Source organism: Pinus tabuliformis, chromosome J (genome assembly GCF_031772625.1).
Source record: "Pinus tabuliformis cultivar Carrire ecotype Pingquan chromosome J, CPIR1, whole genome shotgun sequence".
NCBI classification, from domain to species: domain Eukaryota; kingdom Viridiplantae; phylum Streptophyta; class Pinopsida; order Pinales; family Pinaceae; genus Pinus; species Pinus tabuliformis.
In genome coordinates, this window is record NC_142295.1 from 341,594,118 (window position 1) to 341,615,861 (window position 21,744).

General features: G+C 37.7%; 1 protein-coding gene across 5 annotated transcripts in view; it reads left to right on the forward strand.

Annotated features, from left to right (window-relative positions):
• The window catches only part of LOC149227135 (putative LRR receptor-like serine/threonine-protein kinase At1g56130), a 330,293-nt gene that overhangs the window by 161,098 nt on the left and 147,451 nt on the right, over positions 1-21,744 (forward strand). For 4 of the 5 annotated variants that reach the window (XM_089377695.1, XM_089377698.1, XM_089377699.1 and 1 more), the window contains 3 exons: positions 10,270-10,341; positions 10,476-10,550; positions 10,660-10,731. The exons of the other annotated variant lie outside the window; for it this stretch is intronic. In XM_089377695.1, the coding sequence (XP_089233821.1) occupies positions 10,270-10,341; positions 10,476-10,550; positions 10,660-10,731 (219 nt within the window). The remainder of the gene's footprint in view (positions 1-10,269; positions 10,342-10,475; positions 10,551-10,659; positions 10,732-21,744) is intronic. 5 annotated transcript variants of the gene reach the window in all.

Consider the following 21,744-nt stretch of genomic DNA (forward strand, 5'->3'; position numbering starts at 1 on the left):
CAAGGGCATAGAGCTAACCCATTCTGTCCATTGAATCCCTCCATTAATCCATGCCCAAAAGTGTCCATGATAAGCAAATTGCCATATTCAAATACTAAGTGACAAGGCATACCTTCAGGTTCAGGAGGCCCACCTTCAAACATACGATCATTATAGATGGGCAAGGGACCACATGGCTGGCTCAGATGGTGGAGAAATGGCACAATGAACTAGCTAGTGGTTGTAAGGGTCTGTTCGTTGTCGGCTGAGGACCATTCTGGAGAAATTTTTTCTCTTAGGGATATCATCCACAAAATGGTGGGTAATATCTGGTTCCAACTGGGACGTGATCTCTTGAATAAGTGGGCGAAGCTACTCGAACAGGAGGTCACGAGAACTCCAACAATCTCTTGGTTACCATAGACCTGTCACTTGCACATATAATATATGGAATAACACAGAGCAACATGCTTTTGCAGCATCTCATGATCGCACATGCTATATGTTAGGTCATAAAATCAACAAAAAATAAAATATGTAAATATGCATATATCTACCATGAGAAATATCATATGACGTTAGTTCTAATGCAAAATCAACATGCGATGCACCCTACTCTACCATGCATATGATACAATGTCAATCGCTAGGTATAATCTTAGACCTAATGCAACCAACATGTCAGTTGATCAATACAAAAATGCATGCTTCCATGATTATTTTTGCAATGGACTCGACAATATAAATGGGAATAATGATGCGAAGAGTTATAGGGGCAAAAGGTGGGAAAATAGGGGACCCATATTATATAGAAAGGAGCCTTAGAATAACGGAAAGACATCAACCAAGAAGATTGAATTTCATCTCTTAACCAGGAGATAGAAATGTTAATCTATCTCAGGCCTATCACCCTCTAGGTAAGAAGGATTGAATGTCTCGAATGTATTTAGGATGATATTATTTTGGTCATTGGGAAAACAAGAAATGGACTCATCATTGTATTTGGGCAAAAACCATGATTCCTGTTTCTTCATAGGGGAAAGCAGCTCTTCATCAAGACTAGGGGAATGAACATCATCACAAACCTCTATTTCCAAGGCAGGGGAGGAACGCTCAAACATGAAGAAAAATCCTTTATGGGGGGCATGGCCTAAGGAAGCATCTTCCTCAATTTCTTCTATATTAGAGTCATCAGAATTTCCCACAATCTTGGAAGGCTCATATTTGATTGAATCATCTTGGAACAAAAGAGACATTTCCAATCACTAGGAAGGGATTCATAAGGACCAACATTGTTATTCAGAAAGGGCGAAGAATTTTCTTCTTTAGATAGGGAGGACTCATTAGGGAAATTTTGAGGTCTAAAATGGGCCTACCAAGGAAATTATAAAATAATAGTGGAAATAATAAAATAAGATTAGATTACATCATCAAATTTCAACTCATATTTTCAACATATCTCCCAATGGGTTTACTCAAATTTCAAGCGGAAACACTCGTTACATGAAAAATTTAATCCCTCATCCAAGGAGTACCCATGTTGCATCTAACGAGTACTCCTGCTCGAAATTTGAATAAAATATTAGGGAGATAAGTTGAAAATACGAGTTGAAAAAGTAGTTTTATTATTTCATTATTTTTAATTTTTTTACTTTTTTACTCCAAAAATGGTGAATCATCCCCCATGGTTGACATCATCATCTTGAATCTTATTGGTTCTTATAAAGTTTATTTTGGTTGTACATTTTTCTTAGGAGGCCCATTTTAGACTTCAAAATTCCCCTAATGTTTCTTCCTTCATCCGTTCCCGAAGAATGATCTCCAAGGTATTTACTACATGATTTTGATAAAATGCCTTAATAAGAAGGTCAACGGTAGGACTCTCTTTATATTCACTCTTCGTGTTATAGAGCCTTTCTGATTGCTCACAATAATGGGAGAAAATCTCTTGGGAGTTATATGTGGCCATGAGCTCCCTGCAAGATTTTTCATATTCCATAATCCATTCTTGCAATGTCTGAGGGCTCTTGGGGTTGAGATCTTCCTCATTATCCTTAGAGGGCATGCTTTCCAATTCATGAGTCTCTCCTTTGGCACCATCATTAAAGTATGCGTCAATAAGAGGCTCTTCCTCAAGCATTAAACCATATTCAATAACTTCCTCCTCTCAAACGGCCATATCTAACATTTTGGATATGTCTTCATGAGATTGGAAACTTGACCCTTAATGCAACAAGAAGTTCATAGTAAACATTGGAAGAGAAGGAATGCTTTTAGGTTTACATGACTCAAGCCAATCGGTACTTGCGGAAATGGATTGGACAAACAATTCCATTTGGTCACAAGGTTGAGTTATATTTTGCTTCGAAAGGTACCTTATGAACCTTACCACGTGGTTGGCTACGGAATGTGGATCCCCATCGAACATTGGCATATTTTTCATGGATTTTGATGAAGGATATTTTGGGGTCCCTATCATATCTATGGCAGGAATATATGTGGTCAATGTTAGCACTCTGTAATTTCCTTAGGCTGTAGGAAGGAAGCTCAAAGGTAACCACAAACCACTTGTAAGCTAGAATGTAGCCCTTCTAGCTTTATAGAGGGCTCTTTCTATATGATTTCAGTCAATGAATTGGCTTGAGTAGTTTGGATTTCAGTCTAGCTATGATGATAAAAGGATAATTTTAAGTGGTGGCTTGAAGGTAAGTGAAGGAAGGAAAGCCCACTTTGAACAAGCTCATCTTTTTTAATGATTCAAGTGAATAAGGGATAATGATGATATCTTGAGCAAGGGCAAGATAGGAAACTCTATTGGTAATTAACAAATTTCGTTGTAGTAATGGATGAATATAACATCAAAGGTGACAAGATGAGCATCAAACTAGGATGAATTCAAATTTCCTTTAGAAGAATAAGAGATTCATGAATGTTCAACAGATACAAAGCAAAGCAAAAAGTGAATTCTGCAAATTCTCTTATCTGAGCATGAAGAACTATTTTAGTATCACAGAAACATAAGTAATAACAGTAACAGAGAAAAAACACATACCAACTGATATCTGACATGGGAATACCTGGCCAAAATACCCTTGGCCTTCTTCTATTCACTTAAGAAATATTTGAAAATACAAAATACAAGTCTTTGCTTCCAGCACTAATCAATCAACAACCAATCAATCCTTTCTAGCTTGAAACATTTAGCATTAAATAGAATTACAACCTCCAAAAATCCCATGTCCATATACAATGATTCTCTGATCCATGAGGTGGGTCGAATTGATTACAAAAGTAGTAACTTAAACATATCTGCAGTGTTTTTCTTTTAGTGGAAAAAAACAAAAACTCACTTAGATCTTATCATACTATCCTATATTCTAGCTAATGTCCCATCCATTTAGTTTATCTTCATCGCTAGCATCACAATAGAAAGGTCTAAATCTGATGAGTTGGAGTGGGACCCATCTAATGTCTCAAACATTTCAAAAATTCAAATTCCCAAATCGAATTTCAAAAAAACTTCATAATTCTGGCAGCAAGAAATTGTAAAAATGGGTCTCCCAATAACACCTGTAACTCCCAAACGGTAGCACTTGTGTAAAATATGAGATACACTTTTTTATATCAGCTCGTTTTGAAGAAAAACCTCTCTTCGTTCCTTCAAATTATTCCCCATCGCCCCCGAAACTGTTATGTAAAATCATGACTAAAACAGGAAAATACAGTCTGAAAAATAGGCCTTAAATATGAAGTCGAATCTCCAAATCCATGGCACCTGTGAACAGATTGGAGAAGGTTATTGTTCTTTGGTCTGTTCTTTAGAAAGACCTCTTTCATGTTTTTGAAAGTCTACGCCAACTCTTCAAAAACTTCTTCTCCAAAACAATGGCTAAAACTGGCGATTTACACAGTCCGAAAAATATGCTTTGAAGATGCATTTGAATATCCCTATCCATGACACATGTAAAAAAATGGGAAGAGGTTATTGTTATTTGGCCCATCCTTGAGAAAAACCTCTTTCAGTTTCCTAAAATTTTCCTTTATGTGATTGGAAACGGTTCTGCAAAAGGATGACTAAAACAGAGTATTTGTGCAATGCTAGGGCAGCTAATCCAAGTAGCCCTCCATGCTCTGTATGATTTCACACCTCCTCTGGCAAAATGGATCAAATGGGTAGGCTTTAAATGGCTTTGTGATGGTGTAGAACTCTTTAATTAGGCTCTACAACTCTTGCAAACCTCGTAAATGGTTGATACCCACTTGCACAGCGACCATGACTCCCATTAACTTGACACTGCTTCCTACTTTTGGTGAACCCTTGATGAAAAAAACTTGACAATGAAGGATAGTGACCTTTGAGACTATGATCGAAGCAGTGGTCATATGCTCAACTTATTAAAAAACTGAAAATTAAAGGACATGCAAAATACATTTGACGATGAAAACTACTTACCCTAACAGTCAACATGTTGTTGTGTCCTTGGTGACATGGGAGTCTCCTGGGTGAATGAAATTGCCTTAACAAATGGTTGCTTCACCCTATAAGCATTAACTTTGAATTTCAATGAAGAAATAGGGCTTTGTTCTTCCAATGGAGTCACCAATAATGTTATGTCGATATGTCGTATGGGGAACCAAACACATGTTTCGTGTCCTCGACAACGGCACCAAAATGTTACCTCTCAAACTAGCAGGGGACCTAAGGGGGATCCACAAAAGGAAAATGCTAGACTAAGGGCAACAAATGAAGACTTATCCCATTGTCACCTCAGCTAAGGCTCCCTTCTATTTACAGACTTTCACCGATGGGAGTAGACTCCGTATATTATGGAGTCACTGATGAAGGATAAGTCAATGAAATGATGTGCACTGACCCTAATAATCCCTTTCTTGGAAGAGTTAGAGAGATAAGGCTTGCTTGCTTTCTAAGAAAGGTACAATGTATTCTAGGGAAAGGAAGGGAGGATTTAAGGGTTAGTTTTATGGGATATGACTTATGAAGGAACTTCCCAATCCCTAAAATCCTTATTGTAATTGGTATCCCAGATGGTTCTCGAAGAATTGTATTTTCAAAGGAATGGGACCACACAAGACCAAGTGGACCAGGTTTAGTATAGGAAGAATGAGTATGGCAACCAATGATGTTCTTACCCTAGACAAGGTGGGGGAAGGATCAAAGAAATAATTTTCACTTGAAGGTGTCGATTTGATCCTATGAGGTACTAGCCTTGGGGATGCTAAGGAAAAGCTTGATCCAGAGCTAGGGCTTTTCTTTTCTCCTAACTGCGCCATCAGAATGGCTTCAAAATTGGAGGAGACCTTGAGGAAACACCAGCATAGGAGACCCTAAGAGATAGAACTTTTTGGAGGGCTAACTTGTCGGGAAATTGATGCCTTAGGTGCCCCAACTTGGAGAGACCTGAATGAAGTGAAAGAAAGTGATTTTTGGTGACAACCTCTTGGTAGATTAGTGCTTTAGTCTTGGGAGAGTGGAGTCTATGATGAAATATGAGTAGGAATCTTGATTCTTAGTCAAGGAGGCGTCAAGACCACTTCGCTTGCCTTCTAGGTCAAGGAGACGCAATCTTGCAGCTTTTATACTTAGATGTGCATAGGAGATGGCCTATCAAGATCAAATTCTTTAATAGAATTAACCCTAGGAGATTTCTTTCACATTACATGGAACATACATTGAGAGATGCTATAATAGAAACAAAATTCCACAATTTTAAGCAGTAAATGTATGCAACAATTAGCCCTAGAAATAACGAAAAATCCCAGTCCAATGTATATGAAAAAGTAAAACAAGAATAACATTAAAAGCATATACTTACATGTAACAGAGTATATCCAACCATCCACAATTGACAAAAGAGAAGCTCCAAGATAAGATAGACCAATATCCACACAACAAATTCATCCATAAAACTCCAATTTAGCCTCTAGAAAAGGTGTGAAATTATCAAGAGAGAGGAGATCCAATCCAAAGTGATGATGAAATAATGAACTCATCTCACTTGTATTTATACACTAATGAGGAGTTCGAATTAGCCTCTTTGACGTACATAAGCTCCAAAAATAAAATAATGTTCTAATAATCCAACTTTTGGTGACAAGACCATCAAACTAGCTTATAAATGAAAGAATAAGCCTCCCAAGAGGTCAAATAATAATCTATGCATGTCCTAGGGCCATCTAAGAGGCCTAATGAGGTCCATGGGTTCCATAATGAAGAGTAGGACCCTCAAAAGCAGTGGATAAGGGGTTGCCCCTTGTAATAACCTGTGGTGCACTAAATGACATGTGGGGGCACACAAGTGTCCTCATGAGTCTCCAAACAAATTGAAGATTCATGTAGATCACCTGCAAGGGATAGGATGATGGTGTAGGTGATGCCACATCATCGTGCAAGTCTTGGATCATCTACCAAGTGTATGGTGCAAATTTGGGGCCAACTGGGCATGATGGATCAGGTGCGTCTTCCTCGTCCAATAAGTGAACCACGAGCAATCCTTGAATGGTTGTGGGGATCGATGGAGTTCTATCTGTTGTTGTGGAGGCCCATGGCTCTCAACGCACACCCTACATGTGCCAATGTAGCCCTCTAGAGGATTAGGACCCCGCATAGGGAGACCAAACCGAAGATGGAGACCATCTGCAATCCTACATAAGATCCAATGTGTCCCCTAGCCTTCTAGTACAACAAGTCATTAGAGAAATCGAGTAAACGAGTTTACCAATCATGGACCACATGTGGGGAATTCATAATGGCCTGCCCTTCCATAATAGGCTTCGGGATGTGCCAAAGTCTCCTAAACTCCAAATGGGGTTAACCAAGAATCCTATTAGGTGGTTTCTACTTTTAAAGGGGATAATATATTCAAGGTACATCCTTCAAAAGGTGGTGGCATGTGACAGATAGGTGAATGAAGTAGGGGATGAGAAGGGGCAGCCCTAGGTCACATGCTGGGGTACAAGGGTAGCTAATAAGAGGGAATCCCACACTTGGGTTTATAATGTATAGGAAGGAGCAATCGTGGTACATGAGGTGCCTCGACCTTGATTTTTCCACCCTTATTTATATTCCTTTTGCCTTTTTATGATTTTCTTTGATTAACTACTCGGGGCTCAAGGGGTAAGAGCATGATGTATAAGATATAGTAGTGAATACCCCCTTTAAAGGTAGGGCGGTTCATTGCCCACCAACGGTTGGAACAATCATGGGTTCCTATATGATGAAGGAGGTTCATTGAACCTGTAGGAACCAGGTTGATGGCCATGAGGATGGGGTAGAGCTCATGTATTGGCTTTTGCTCACGTGCTAAATGTGTTTGTCTCTTCCATCTTTTGCATTTTGTGGTACATTTTCCTGGTAAATGTGGCCAAATATGCTTTTATCTTTCTTTTTAGTTGCATCAACCTCTGTGCTTCATTTCAGGCCATGACCCAAGGTGTGGGCAAGGGGAAGGGGCAAGCTAACCCTATGTGGACCCTGTAGAGGAATGTCGACCCAAGTGGGAGAAATGATGAATGGGGTAATAATGAGTGGAAAGAGGGTAATATAAGCGGATAAGGGATCAGGACGACACAACCAAAATCAAGGTTTCCCCTGAAATACCATCCCTAAAGCCAAATGGTCAGTAAAAGAGATCCCACGGGACTAGGATGCAAGGTTAATATCCAAAAGGGGTCTAGGGGACAAGGGCATAGACCCAACCCATTCTCTTCATTGAATCCCCCCATTAATCCATCCCCAGAAGTGTCTATGATAAGCAAATTACATTACTCGACTACCAAATGAGAAGGCATACCTTCAAGTTTAGGAGGCCCACCTTCAAACATACGATCATGGCAAATGGGCGAGGGACCACATGGCTGGCTCAGGTGGCAGAGAAATGGCACAATGAGCTAGCTAGTGGCTACAAGGGGTTGTTGGTTGTCAGTTGAGGACCATCTTGGAGAAAAAAATTGTCCTAGGGATATCACCCACAAAATGGTGGGTAACATGACCCAAGTTTATAAAGTCACACTCACTTTATAAAAGGTCACTTTTAAGTCATTAATTAAAAATGTACACTTCTCAACTTTATAAAGCTAGGGAGTGAAATGTGCTTGGTCACTTTTAGATGCTAGCCACTGCCAATGCAGAAGTACCTCCGAGCTATCAAAAATTGACAAAAATAGCCATATTCAATATTGTTCTCCACGCCATAATCCATAGGGTTTATTCAGTATGGGTTTCTCTCTTCAACCACCATAAAAAAATTCCAATATTAGTTTTAATTTTCTTATAAGTTCCCAAATACATTACATCATATTTCATTTAACTTTATTCATTTTACATAGATAAAAATTCATTTCCTAGACTTGTTTTGCTTAGTCACAATTCTAGAAATTATTTAACATTCTTTAAATAAACCATGATTATCATTACTACTATTTATTTAAGGTTCTTTAACTTTAAGGTGCTTCAGTGTCATATCATTACTTGGGTTGCTATATCACTTAGAAAACCTTGAATTTACATTCTTGTATTAGAAATTACATTTGGAAGTTAACATATTGAACTTTGTTTGATATCAATTACAACAGTTTAAAAACATGGTTTCCTCCACTTGTTCAAATGTGGAATTGCCCTTAAAAAATATTATTTAAATAAAATTTGATTCATATATCCATATATCCATATAATCATAAATTATTTTATCTAAATCAAATCTAATTGATGCACTATTTTGTTTAATAATATTCAAATGTACTTGTATGGCGCATCAATCCAAGCATTTTCTAATGTGTTGAATTATTTAAGTCTCAAAGTCATATCTTGTGTTGGATTTAAGTTATTTGTAATTCATAGAGTAAATCGTTGCATTATATAATTATCATAATTAAGATTTACTTACTAAGTCTAAAGCTCTTCAATGATAAATATTCGAGACTTAGCCTCATTCTTCTAGGAATAACCCCATGGCCTTAAAAGAGTCAGCCAAATTGTACTAAGGTGACAATGGTATTTTCTCGTAGGATTACCTCAAGGTTGCATCCATGGATTTAGTGTTTTAATATTGAGTGGAATTAAGTGCGATTTGGAGAGATAACAAGCCCACAAAAACATAAAATAAATTTTTAAACATCCTTTCATTAACATTTGGATGTACAAACATATTCTTTTAATATACATGTAAAATATGTTGAATTCTGTGATTATCTTAATTAGAAAATGGAAAGGTTATCTAAGACTCACCATTCAACTTTTTATTTTCTTGCCAAAAAACATTTGGTGTTTTCTCTTTGTAGGAGAGTCATGAATGTGGCATGATATATCTTCTTTTGTGGTAAGGTATCTTGTCGATTACCAAAAAAATAAAGAAATTCTATTCATTTTTAATATTGATTTTTTTTTGGGTGGAAAAGAGGTTATTAAAACGTTTTTGCAGCATTCTTGTTGAAAAACTCTATATATTCATATTAATGCTTTTGTAAAATGTTTTTAAATAATGGAATAATCAGAAAAATTAATGTCTATCATTTTTATGATCTTCAACATGCATGAGGTCTAGTGATGAATCTGGCTATAAACAAAAGCAGTTGAAAGGTGAAACAAAGACACTTTCTGAATTGCATGGGTCCTAATTGGTTGAAGGGGTGTCTTCTTTAAAGAAACATTCTCATCAAAAGAATCCATCTGAAGATAGTGATCATTTGGAAAGGCACAAGTCATGTGATAATGTTGAAGATCATGAAAAGGATTTAAATTTTAAGCCTTTAAAACTCGATGAACCTAGTGTCATATCATACATCAACCTAAGGCTTACTTTATTTGTAATGAACTTATACACACTTGGTACCATAGGTTGTTTGTAGAGGCATCCATATACATAGCGAAAAACAAGGAACTAATGATCTTACACTATTTTTAGTCTCGTGGACCTTAAAATATCATTTCATTTCATTATGAAACTATGATGAACTTGGTCAGTATTTATATGTATGTATAAGAATTATGCTGAACTTGGATCCTTCTAACCAACTGTAAACAATCTTATGTTCTGTAAATATTAATTTGTCAGTGTTTTTTCTTAAAATGTTATATGGTATCCTAATTTTTAATATATAAAACTCATAAAGTTATACATTACTTTATTACATTGGTTCATACAGTAGTTCTTCTCTATCTATCGTAATTTTAATGTACCGCTGCAAAACACACATGCCATCTAGACATTTATCCATTTATTTTTCACATTATTCTATGGCTTGCACACGATGCTGAATCAAAGGGCTATGCAGGAGGCTACAGGGGAATGCTTTCAAGGGTCCAATGCCTTCAAGATTTTCCAACTTAACCTCTTTGACAAATCTGTATGTATTTGTTTGAACATTCACTGGCATGTTTGCTACTACTTTTTTCAACTTGAAATGCAAGTAAATTGGTTCATAAATTGACATTAAAAGTTCACTATTTGTTGACATATATTTGGTATGCATTTTGGCAGGAGAGTAAGTGACATAACTTGGCCAGGCGTCTCGTCGTTGTCATTCTTAAAAAACTTGAAGAAATTGACTACACTGTAAGTGAAATAGCCTCTCGTGCTTATAAACCTTAACTTAATGCAAGCTATTCAACCTTTCTGCTCATCTTCTAAACAATAAGATTCTAACATTTCACGTCTTGTGCAGAGTGCTAAGAAACAACATGATTTCTGGTGAAATTCCTTCATACATTGGAGAATTTACTGGGCTACAAAGTTTGTAAGCCACTTTTGTTTATTGTTCTTATATTTTCTTGGATTATAGCTTTCTCTCAACCACTCTCATAACTTTGGAAGCCCTAAAATAATCATATTAGACATTCAATAGTTTAATGAAAATAATTAAATTGGTCTCTCGGAATATATGTGGAGTTGAGGATAAACTGTCCCACATACGCAATCAGATGATGGCATACATAAACAAATAGGAAATAGACTATTTTATAGTAGAAGAAACTGACTTTTTTTAATATAACTGCCTATAGGATTACGCTGGTGGAAACAAACAAATTTTATACGCACTTCGTGAATTTAAAAGAACACGAAATTATGAAAACCATATTTACAGAATTGTATATACGTTGTTTCACACATAAAATCGAAAACCTTTTTTTTTTTGTGTGTAGCATAGCAGTCACTTCTTTTTCTTGTGTTGTAAAAGAAAGGGATCCATTGTGTGGAAGATATATATGGATTTCCTACAGAACTTTTCTTTTTGGTTTTAGTTAAGAAGGGTTTCTATTACTTTAGGTGATTGCTTGAGAGAGTTGAATGTCATATCTTGGAAAGGGAGAATCTACGCTCCCAGAGACTTTGGATTGTATGTAATTGTTGCTAAATCCCTAGGTTATTTCTCGAGAACAGGATGGCCCAAGGGTTGATTAAGGCATTCCATTACCAGACCCTAACTTGGGGCAAATGGTTAATGGCCACTTTGCCAATGATTCTTTCTTGATTGTCATGGAAGAAAAATGCTTATAATGGAATGGATTCCTACAAATATTCTATGAAACTTGAAGTTCCAAAGATTCAAAAGGGAAAAAATCAATGCCTTCGGTAGTAATAATCATATTCCTGGTTGGCTCTAATCTCATGTATGGGCTTTAATTCAGCATCACTGAGTGTTCACTTTTCCTTGCAAACCTCACCTAAGGAGTTGTGGGATAGATTGATCCAAAGAATTTCCAAAAAAAGGTAGATAAATGGATTAAAAGCTAGTGACTTTGGCTGCCAAGTTTGAAATTTGTGCCAAAGTTTGGGTTCCTACTCATTTTCTACTATTATTTATGTTGGTTCACATCTTTTAATGCTTATTGAAGATTGAAGAATTTTTTGAGGAATTTGTTTTTGGCCTATTAACTAGTGTTAATAATATTGGCGGTATTTCACGAAATATCACGAATATTAGGATTTTCAGGCAAACGATAGTTCGGCAAGTAAATATCGTGATATTTTCATATTTGAAAATATCGCGATATTTTGAAAATCTCAGCTAAATATCGCGATATTTTGAAAATCTTAGCTAAATATTGTCATATTTTTAAAATCTCGGCTAAATATCATTATTTCTTTATATGTTTAAAAATCTAAAGAAAAAAAAGTGATTTTTTATATTTGCCAATATTTTGCTGATATTTTCGTTGATATTGCCGAAAATATGTTTTCAGGACCCTTGCCGATATTTTGCCGAGAACGATATTATCAACACTGCTATTAACCATCAGCCTATGGGTAACCCCCATGGAAAATTCCCCCCCCCTCCCCCGCCCCCCGTCCCTCCCACCCTTATTTGATCCAACTTGCTAGCTAGCAGCCCCACATTGATCCATAGATGGCCACTCTCAAATGCCTCTTAGCCACTCTCCAATCAAAGATTATTTTCCTCTACCCAATTCACCTGATGAAAGTGGGTCTTCAAATATGAGGTATGCAATCCATTTTCGTATCAAGTTGTGACAACTAAATATGGCGCACAAATAGAATAACCAAGAGACTTGGAATATACAGTAATTCATTGAGGATAAATAAATAAGTATATTGAATAATGTATGAGAGAATTGATATGATGATACAAATGAGGGCCGCGTACATATACTTAGGTAGGATACTCTTTCATGAACAGTGATATCCTTTGAGACATGTCCTTTCATAATTATTAATTATTATTATTATTTTATACATATTTATGTTCATAACATTGTCTTCCCATTTAGAAATGTTTTGTCTTCAGAGCATAGTTATGGAAAGGCTTGTCATTTTTCCTAGCTTGTACTGTTTTTGCATCACTCTTTGTTGTGGACTTATAATACCCTCAACCCTTTAGCAGATAGACACGACTGTGAGCTAATAATTTGCTGGACCACAACCATATCACCTAATGATGGTTTGATATAATTGTTCATGTGTAATGTTCCAGATATAATTTTTGCAGAATTTTTTTTCAAAAAATGAAACCTCTAATTTTATAATGATATGCACAAATTAAACCACTAATTGAACTGCAAAAACTGGAACAAAATTCTACAACTGAAAAATAAACAACACAAGCATGCAAGAATCTCAATGTTATTTTATTACATCAAATATGCTGGCACAAGAACAAGAATATGGCTAAGGAAATGACCTCCCACAAACATCTGCTCCAAGCTAAATCCGGACTCCAAAATAACTAGAAACTAATGATATCAACTTGTGAATTTTGAATGAATTCACCAAGGAGAGAGATGGGTTCTCGCCCACTCTCACTAAATCACCCGAGGGTTTTCATCCTAGGGCTACTATGGTAGAGAACTGAATTCTCCAATCCACACCAAAGACAAATGATCCAATCCAAGATGTACCAAATGATCTCCTCCTCCTTTTGGAGGCTCCATAGATAGATCTCCAAGCCTCTAGAAGCATCTTATTTTATTATTATTTTAGAAAATCCTCCCTTGACTTTATCGTAAGTGACTTTTTAATTTTATTTTAAGTCACTTTGGCCTTTTTTCCTCCAATTAATTATTTTCCCCTTTTAATTAAATGACTAATTAAAGCCATTTTTAATCCAGGAAAATGGTGTGAAATTTTATCTATTCAGTTACTGGAAATTATTCTTCTAACTGAAAATTTAATTATGCAGTTTATTTACTACGACAAACAACGAATAAAATCACAACTACAATTTTCACCATAAAAATACTGCGGAAAATAAAATACTGGAAACTGAGAAATTCTAGCACACACATAAAAATTTTGACACAGATATTTTTGGACAATTGTCCCCGGAAAAGCCCAACTTGGGAAAACTGGTGCAACAAATGAGGGTTTTATTATTAATCTTCAGCAACAATTCTAAGTACAATAATTTAGATGCCCAACTGACAATCTAGTTTGAGGAAAATACAGGAAAAAATATAGTGAGATTTTTCTCTCACCCCACAACGATTTTCTGCCTCTGAAATTACCTCCCTAGCCTCTGTGCTGAGCTCCCTACATCACCCTCCGTGCAGAGCTTATGCTGGCCCTCTGCCAATTTCAACCTCCCTTCATTTGCCTCTTCTAGGGACTAGAAATCTTCCTCCCGGAATGATGTTGCCCTCCTCTTCCACCTGCTACTCACCCTCTACCTCTATCTTCTCTGTTGAGCTGTTGCTACTGAGAAAATCGAACTGCCTGGGAAACTGAGTATCTGCACTGGGTATTCTCCATCACCACATCGACCTCCTCTTATAATCCTCTATTGGAGCACCAACAATCAAGATTAAAACACAATCGATGGCTAGGATAATCTCTCGATCGATTTGTGTGAGTTTCTAGATGATTCTTGCCTTGACTTAATTAATACTGATTAATTAACCATATTCCCTAAGTTTAGACTTATAAAATATTTAAAAACTGGTTAATAATCTAATTAATTCATTTCTAGGTGTAATTTCCAGAAACGATTTCTGGGTTTTGGAGATCTCATGTATTCTAGTCTCTCCACTAAATTTTGTGGCTAAAACACATCTAATGCTACAAAAAGTAACACTCCCTCTTAGCGAGGAATGTGTTCTAGTGTTGCATCCCTGCCACAACACCCTGTCTCTACATCATCTATTGTCATGTTGTTGATGTTTGTTAGTTTTTGTAGCATCGGATGTGTTATAGCCTTGAAATTTTGTGGAGAGATAGAATACATAATATCTCCAAAACCCAGAAATTGTTTCTAGAAATTCCACCTAGAAGTGTCTTAATTAGATTATTAGCCGATTTTTAAATATTTCCTAAGTCTAAACTTAGGGAATATGGTTAATTAATTGGTATTAATTGAGATGGGGTGAGAATCATCGAGAAACTCACATGGATCGATCCAGAAATGATGCTAGCCATTGATTAAGTTTTAATCTTGGTCGTTGGTGCTCCAACAGTGGATTATAAAAGGAAGTCGATGTGGTGATGGAGAGGGGATCCAATGCAGATACTTAGTTGCCCAGGTAGTTCGATTTTCTCAGTAGCAACAACTTAGAAGAGAAGATAGAGTCAGAGGGTGAGTAGCAGTTGGAAGAAGAGAGCAATAGCATTCCAGGAGGAATATTTCCAGTTCCTGGAAGAGTCAGAGGAAGGAAGGCCGAGATATCCAGAGGGCCAGCGTAGGCTTTGTGCAGAGGGTGATGCAAGGAGCTTAGTGCAGAGGCTGGGGAAGCTATTTCAGAGGAAGAAAATAGTTGTGGGGTGAGAGAAAATTCTCAATATTTTGGCCAGTATTTTCCTCAGATTAGATTTCCAGCTGGGCATCTAAATCATTGTACTCAGAATTGTTGCCGAATATTAATAATAAAACCCTCATCTGCTGCACAGGTTTTCCCAGGGACAAGTGTCCAAAAATAATTGTGTCGAAATTATTGTGTGTGCTATAATTTCTCAGTTTCCTGTATTTTATTTTCTGTAGTATTTTTATGGTGAAAATTGCAGCTGTGATTTTATTCATTATTTGCCGTAGCAAATAAATTGCATAATTAATTTTTGAGTTAGAAGAATAATTTCCAGTAGATGAAATAGATAAAATTGCACATGGTATTAGAGCATAAGTGATCAGCCAGGAAGCTTAGTAGTGAAGTGGAAAATTTCGTTGCTCAGAGGGAGCAATAGGCTGAAATTTTCAGAGGTAGCGCAGTCCATTGATGGGCAGGCCGAGTTGCTAGGGCAGCAGTTCGTTTTTCAGTTGAAGGGAGGCAGGAAAATCGAATTGCTTAGATTAGTGATTCCAGCAGTCAGAGGGAGTAGTTGCAGCTCAGATTTTCGCTGAGCAAATTCCTGGTTGGACGCAGAGGGTTTTGTTGCAGGCTGTAGAAATAGAATCTGTGTTGAGTGGAAAAGAGGAATAACACATAAATGTTTTCAAGTATTGCCATGGACAAAAGTAATATTCAAGAGACTTCAGATTTGTCTTCCAGATTGGAAGACGAATTTGCTTGCTTAGCAGAATTAACTTCATAGGGAGTTTGGTATATAGACAGTGGAGCATCAGCTCACATGACAGGGGTTAGAGAATATTATCTAGCTACAAAGAGGAGCAAATGGACTTCCAGATTACTATGGGAAACAAAACGAAATGTACTCCAGTAGGGAGAGGTACCATAGATTTTCAGGGGGAGTCAGGAGCAAGCACCAACGCTACAAATGTATTGCATATGCTAGGATTGGGTATGAACCTAATTTCAGTATCCCAGTTATAGGATAAGGGGTATGATATTCACTTCGTGGGGAAGAAAGTGTATGTCAATCACCCAAGCTGGAAAAAGGTAAGACAGATTGGAGAATGAGGTAACAGGTTGTACTAGTTACAAATCGATTCTCCAATGGAATTGATAGCAGTGGGAAGGAGCTGAATGAGTTATGGCAGAGGAGAATGGGACATCTACACCATGGAGCACTCAGGATTCTCAAAGAAACGGTAACAGGGGTTCTTAAACTTGGCACTGAACATGATGATGTGTGTAGAGGATGCGTACTTGGGAAGTATGCTAAGGCGACATTTCCAAGAAGTGACAACAAAGTTGATGGCGTGTTAGGAATTTTACACTCAAATATTTGTGCCTTGATGTCCACTAGAGTTCTCAGTGGTGCCGAATATTTTGTCACCTTTATTAATGATCATTCTAGGAAAACTTGGATCTACTTCTTGAAAAAACCAAGGATGAGGTCTTCGATCGTTTCAGAGAGTTTAAAGTTCTTGTGGAAAATGAGATAGGGAAGAAGATCAAGTTGCTTCGCTCGGATAATGGTGGAGAATATATTGATAAATACTTCACAGATTTCTGTGCGAAAGAAGACATCAAGAGAGAATGGACAACTCCATATAATTCACAGCAGAATGGTGTAGCGGAGCGGAAAAAATGAACCATTGTTGGAGCTGCAAAGGCTATGTTATATGACTAGGATCTACCCAGATTTTTGTGGGCAGAAGCATGTAACACAACAGTGTATATTCAGAACAGAACTCCTCATAGAGCATTGGGGAAGAAAATGCGAGAAGGAGTCTTCACAAGGAAGAAGCCAAAATTTAGCCACCTCAGAATTTTTGGTAGCACTGCTTATTGTCACATGCCAGAGGATAAAAGGACCAAACTGGATTAGACTACAGAGAAGGGGTTCTTTGTTGGGTACAACGAAACCTCAAAGGCATTCAAAATCTACATTCCTAGTAATAGGGAGATAGTAGTAAGGCGAGATGTGAAGTTCATGGAGGACCGAGATTTCAGGAGGTCTCGTGAGATGCCTGCAGGTGATAAGAATGAGTCAACAAAAGCTCCTTTAGTCCAGCATTAGTGGCAGCCACAGCGGCAGCCAGTGGGACAGGAAAGAGGACAGTCACAAGGGTCAAGTACCGTGACCAGCACCAGTGTTTCGTCAGGTGCAGGAAATCCGAGGAGTTCTCAGTAGATGGAGCAGCAGAGACAGGATGAGGAAGAGCTGGTAGAACCTCCCACGACTAGCGGTCAAGCCAGCAAAGAGGTTCATTAGACATTAAGAGATGTAGAGGAGTTTATTGGAACTCCTAAGATGAGCAAGAGAGAGCGTAGACAACCTGACAGGTACCAAGCATTGGTAGCTCAGGTTGTAGAACCTTCCAGCTTTCAGGAGTCCGCACAACACTAGGTGTGGGTAGATGCCATGGTAAAAGAGTATAGCTCTATCATGATGAATGATGTTTGGGAGGTAGTGCCAGGGCCAAAAGACATATCAGTTGTAGGTTCGAGATGGATCTATAAGATCAAATATGTGGTAGACGACAGTGTGGAAAAGTACAAGGCTAGGTTCGTTGAAAAGGGGTATGCACAAAAAGAAGGGATATATTATGAGGAGACGTTCACCCCAGTTGCCAGATACACTTCTATTCGATTAGTTATATCTCTAGCAACTCAAATGAGATGGCAGATTCACGAGATGGACATTAAGACAACCTTCTTGAACGGAGTGGTAGAGGAGGAAGTGTACATAGAACAACTAGAGGGCTTTGAGACTTAGGAGAGGTGCACGCATGTGTGCAATTGAATAAGGCTATATACGGACTCAAGCAGGCTCCTAGTCTAAGTTGCACGAAACACCGAAATGTCTAGAAGTTTCCGAAACAGGGATGGCCCGAAACGCGACCCCCGAAAAATAGAAATGTGATCGAAACGTCATGTATATATATATATATATATATATATATATATATATATATATATATATATATATATATATATATATATATATATATATATATAGTCAATATTAAATAAATTATAACACATTATTTTGCAAGAAAAGAAATAATGAGACATATAAATGGAATTTTAGAAGGAAATCCAAATTTATATTAACTCCTTTAGATGATTATATGATGCAAATATCCAAAATTAGCCTTTATAGATGAGGCTTTACATTCAAGACTCCAAAATTAGCCTTTATATGTGAGGCTATATGTGCTAAAATTGAAATAAAACATGAACTAAAGACAATCATGGCTACATTAACATATCATTACTAATAAAATTCTCATCCTCATCAGCAAAGATAGAACATGATGCTTGTTCAGCAGAAGAGGCAACTCTACTAGTGCTTCTAGTTGCACTTGCATCACCACTGACACAAATATCAAGAGTAGAAAGAGAAAGCTCTAAATTTGGGCATTCTGCATCCACATCCCATTCTTTATGAGGTCCACAATGTGTGAGAAATGAGTGAATGAAGTGTCTTTTAAAAGAAAAGAAGAGGCTCATAGGGTTTCTAGAGAATTCAATTCTTCTCATCTTCTAGAGAATTCCATTTGTAATTTTTACTAAATTTAGCTATCAACCACATAAAAATTAGTTTATTAGTGTGTTTTGGTGTTAGATGGAGCTCACGCCCTCTTTTTGCAACTTGATATGGCCCAAAAAGGCCCAAAAAAAATTCAATTTTTCTTTTTGGTTGCCGAAACTCCGCCGAAACATCACTGGCTGTATCGTCCGGTGTTTCGAAATCCCGAAATGCGGTATGGTATGTTCGGTGGCATTTCAATGAAGTTTCGGCATTTTGGGTTGTCCCGGGTACTGGTACGCCACTAAATCTGGCATTTCTTGCAACATAGCTCCCAAGGCATGGTATGGTAGAATTTACACCTACTTGCAGTAGATGGGGTTCGTCAAGAGTGATGTAGATCCCAAACTTTACTATTTGATGGTAGAGGATGAGCCTCTCATTCTAGTTTTGTATGTGGATGATCTCTTTTTGATAGGATCATCAGGTCTCATAGAGGATTGCAAGAGGAACATGGAAACAAAATTTGACATGAAGGATTTGGGGTTGATGCACTATTTCCTAGGATTGGAAATGTGGCAGAAAGATGGGGGATCTTCCTTGGACATGGAAGATATGCCACAGATATTCTGAAGATGTTCAGAATGCAGGATTGCAGACCCATGTCTACGCCCATGATTACCAACTGAAAGAAGATACACGCATCAGATGACAAGGATGTTGACCCCACCTTGTATAGATAGATCATGGGGTCTCTCATGTATCTGGTCAACACTAAACCATATATCTGCTTCACAGTCAATACCCTTAGTCAATTCATGGTAGAACCGAAAATGGTACATTGGGCAGTAGCGAGGCATATTCTAAGATATATTCATGGAACAGTCGAGTATGGGTTGAAATATACTCGAGGAGATGGCATCAGACGTTGTGGGTACACAAATGCAAATTGGGTAGGCAGTTCAGTGGACAGGAAAATTACCGTCGAGTACTGCTTCAGTGTTGGATCAGGGATGGTTTCTTGGTGTGGCAGGAAGTAGAATTCAGTAGTACTAAGCTCTGCATAAGCAGAGTGTATGGCAGCCAACACAGCTCCGTGCGAAGCTATATAGCCTCGAAAGCTGCTAGTAAGCCTATTCATGAAAAGGATGGAGGCGACTAATGTCTATTGTGATAATCAGAGTTGCATAAAGCTATCTAAGAATCCAATGTTTCATGATAGGTCGAAGCACATCAATATTCGATGTCACTTTATCAGAGATTGTGTACAATGGGGAGCAGTATAGCTTCAATATGTTCCTATAGAAGAGTAAGTTGCAGATATACTCACGAAAGCTCTACGGAGAGCTAAGTTCATCTTTTTTAGATAACAAATGGGTATGGTGGAGAACTCATTTTAGCGACAGGGATAGGTTATTTTGGATTCTCTTCAGTTGCAAGTGTTGCAGTTGCAGCAGCAACAGATGAAGAGGGAGTTGTGGTGCAGGTGCAGTGATGGCAACAATATAGCAGTGTCAACAACAGCACAAATGCAACATATATCAGAGTCGCGCAGTGGTTGGTTGGTAGTATGACTAGACATCAGTAGCATGGCAGGAGGTGATGCAGAAACAGGGTGTGTAAAAACACTAGAACACATTCCTCACTAAGAGGGAGTGTTAGTTTTTGTAGCATCAGATGTGTTCTAGCCTTGAAATTTTGTGGAGGCTAGAATACATGAGATCTCCAAAACCCAGAAATCGTTTCTGGAAATTTCGCCTAGAAGTGTCTTAGTTAGATTATTAGCCGATTTTAAATATTTCCTAAGTCTAAACTTAGGTAATATGGTTAATTAATCAGTATTAATTGAGATAAGGTGAGAATCATCTAGAAACTCACACGGATCGATTTAGAAATGATCCTACCCATTGATTAAGTTTTAATCTTGGTCGTTGGTGCTCCAATAGTGGATTATAAAAGGAAGTCGATGTGGTGATGGAGAGGGGATCCAGTGCAGATACTTAGTTGCCCAGGAAATTCGATATCCTCAGTAGCAGCAGCTCAGGAGAGAAGATAGAGTCAGAGGGTGAGTATCAGTTGGAAGAGGAGAGCAGTAGCATTCCGGGAGGAAGATTTCCAGTTCCTGGTAGAGTCGGAGGAAGGAAGGCCGAAATCTCCAGAAGGCCAACATAGGCTCTACATAGAGGGTGATGTAGGGAGCTCAGTGCAGAGGAGGAAGCTATTTCGGAGGCAAAAATAGCTGTGGGGTGAGAGAAAATTATCACAATATATTTGCCAGTATTTTCCTCAGATTAGATTGCCAGCTGGGTATCTAAACTATTGTACTCAGAATTGATGTTGAATATTAATAATAAAACTCTCATCTGTTGCACCGGTTTTCCCAAGTTAGGTTTTTCCTAAGACAATTGTCCAAAAATAACCGCGTCGAAATTATTGTGTGATATAATTTCTTAGTTTCCAGTATTTTATTTTCCGTAGAATTTTTATGGTCAAAATTGCAACTGTGATTTTATTCGTTATTTGCCATAGAAAATAAACGGCATAATTAATTTTTGAGTTAGAATAATAATTTCCAGTAGCTGCAATAGATAAAATTTCACAATATCTAGTTGCTGCTACCCACCAACTACTGCGCAACTCTGATATACGTTGCATTTGTGTTGTTGCTGACCCTGCTATACTACTTCCAGCACTGCATCTGCCTTGCAAATCCCTCTCATCTTTGCTGCTGCAACTGAGAATCAACCACTTCTACTGAAACGGGTTCTCCACCATACCCGTCTATTCTCTAAAGTAGGAAAACTTAGCTCTTCCTAGAGCTTTCGTGAGTGTTTGCAACCTGCACTTCTGTGGGAACATACTGTAGCTAGACTGCTTCACGTTATACACAATCTCTGATGAAATGACATCAAATATCTATATGTTTCGACTGTCATGAAGCACTGGATTCTCAGAAAGCTTTATGCAACTCTGATTATCACAGTAG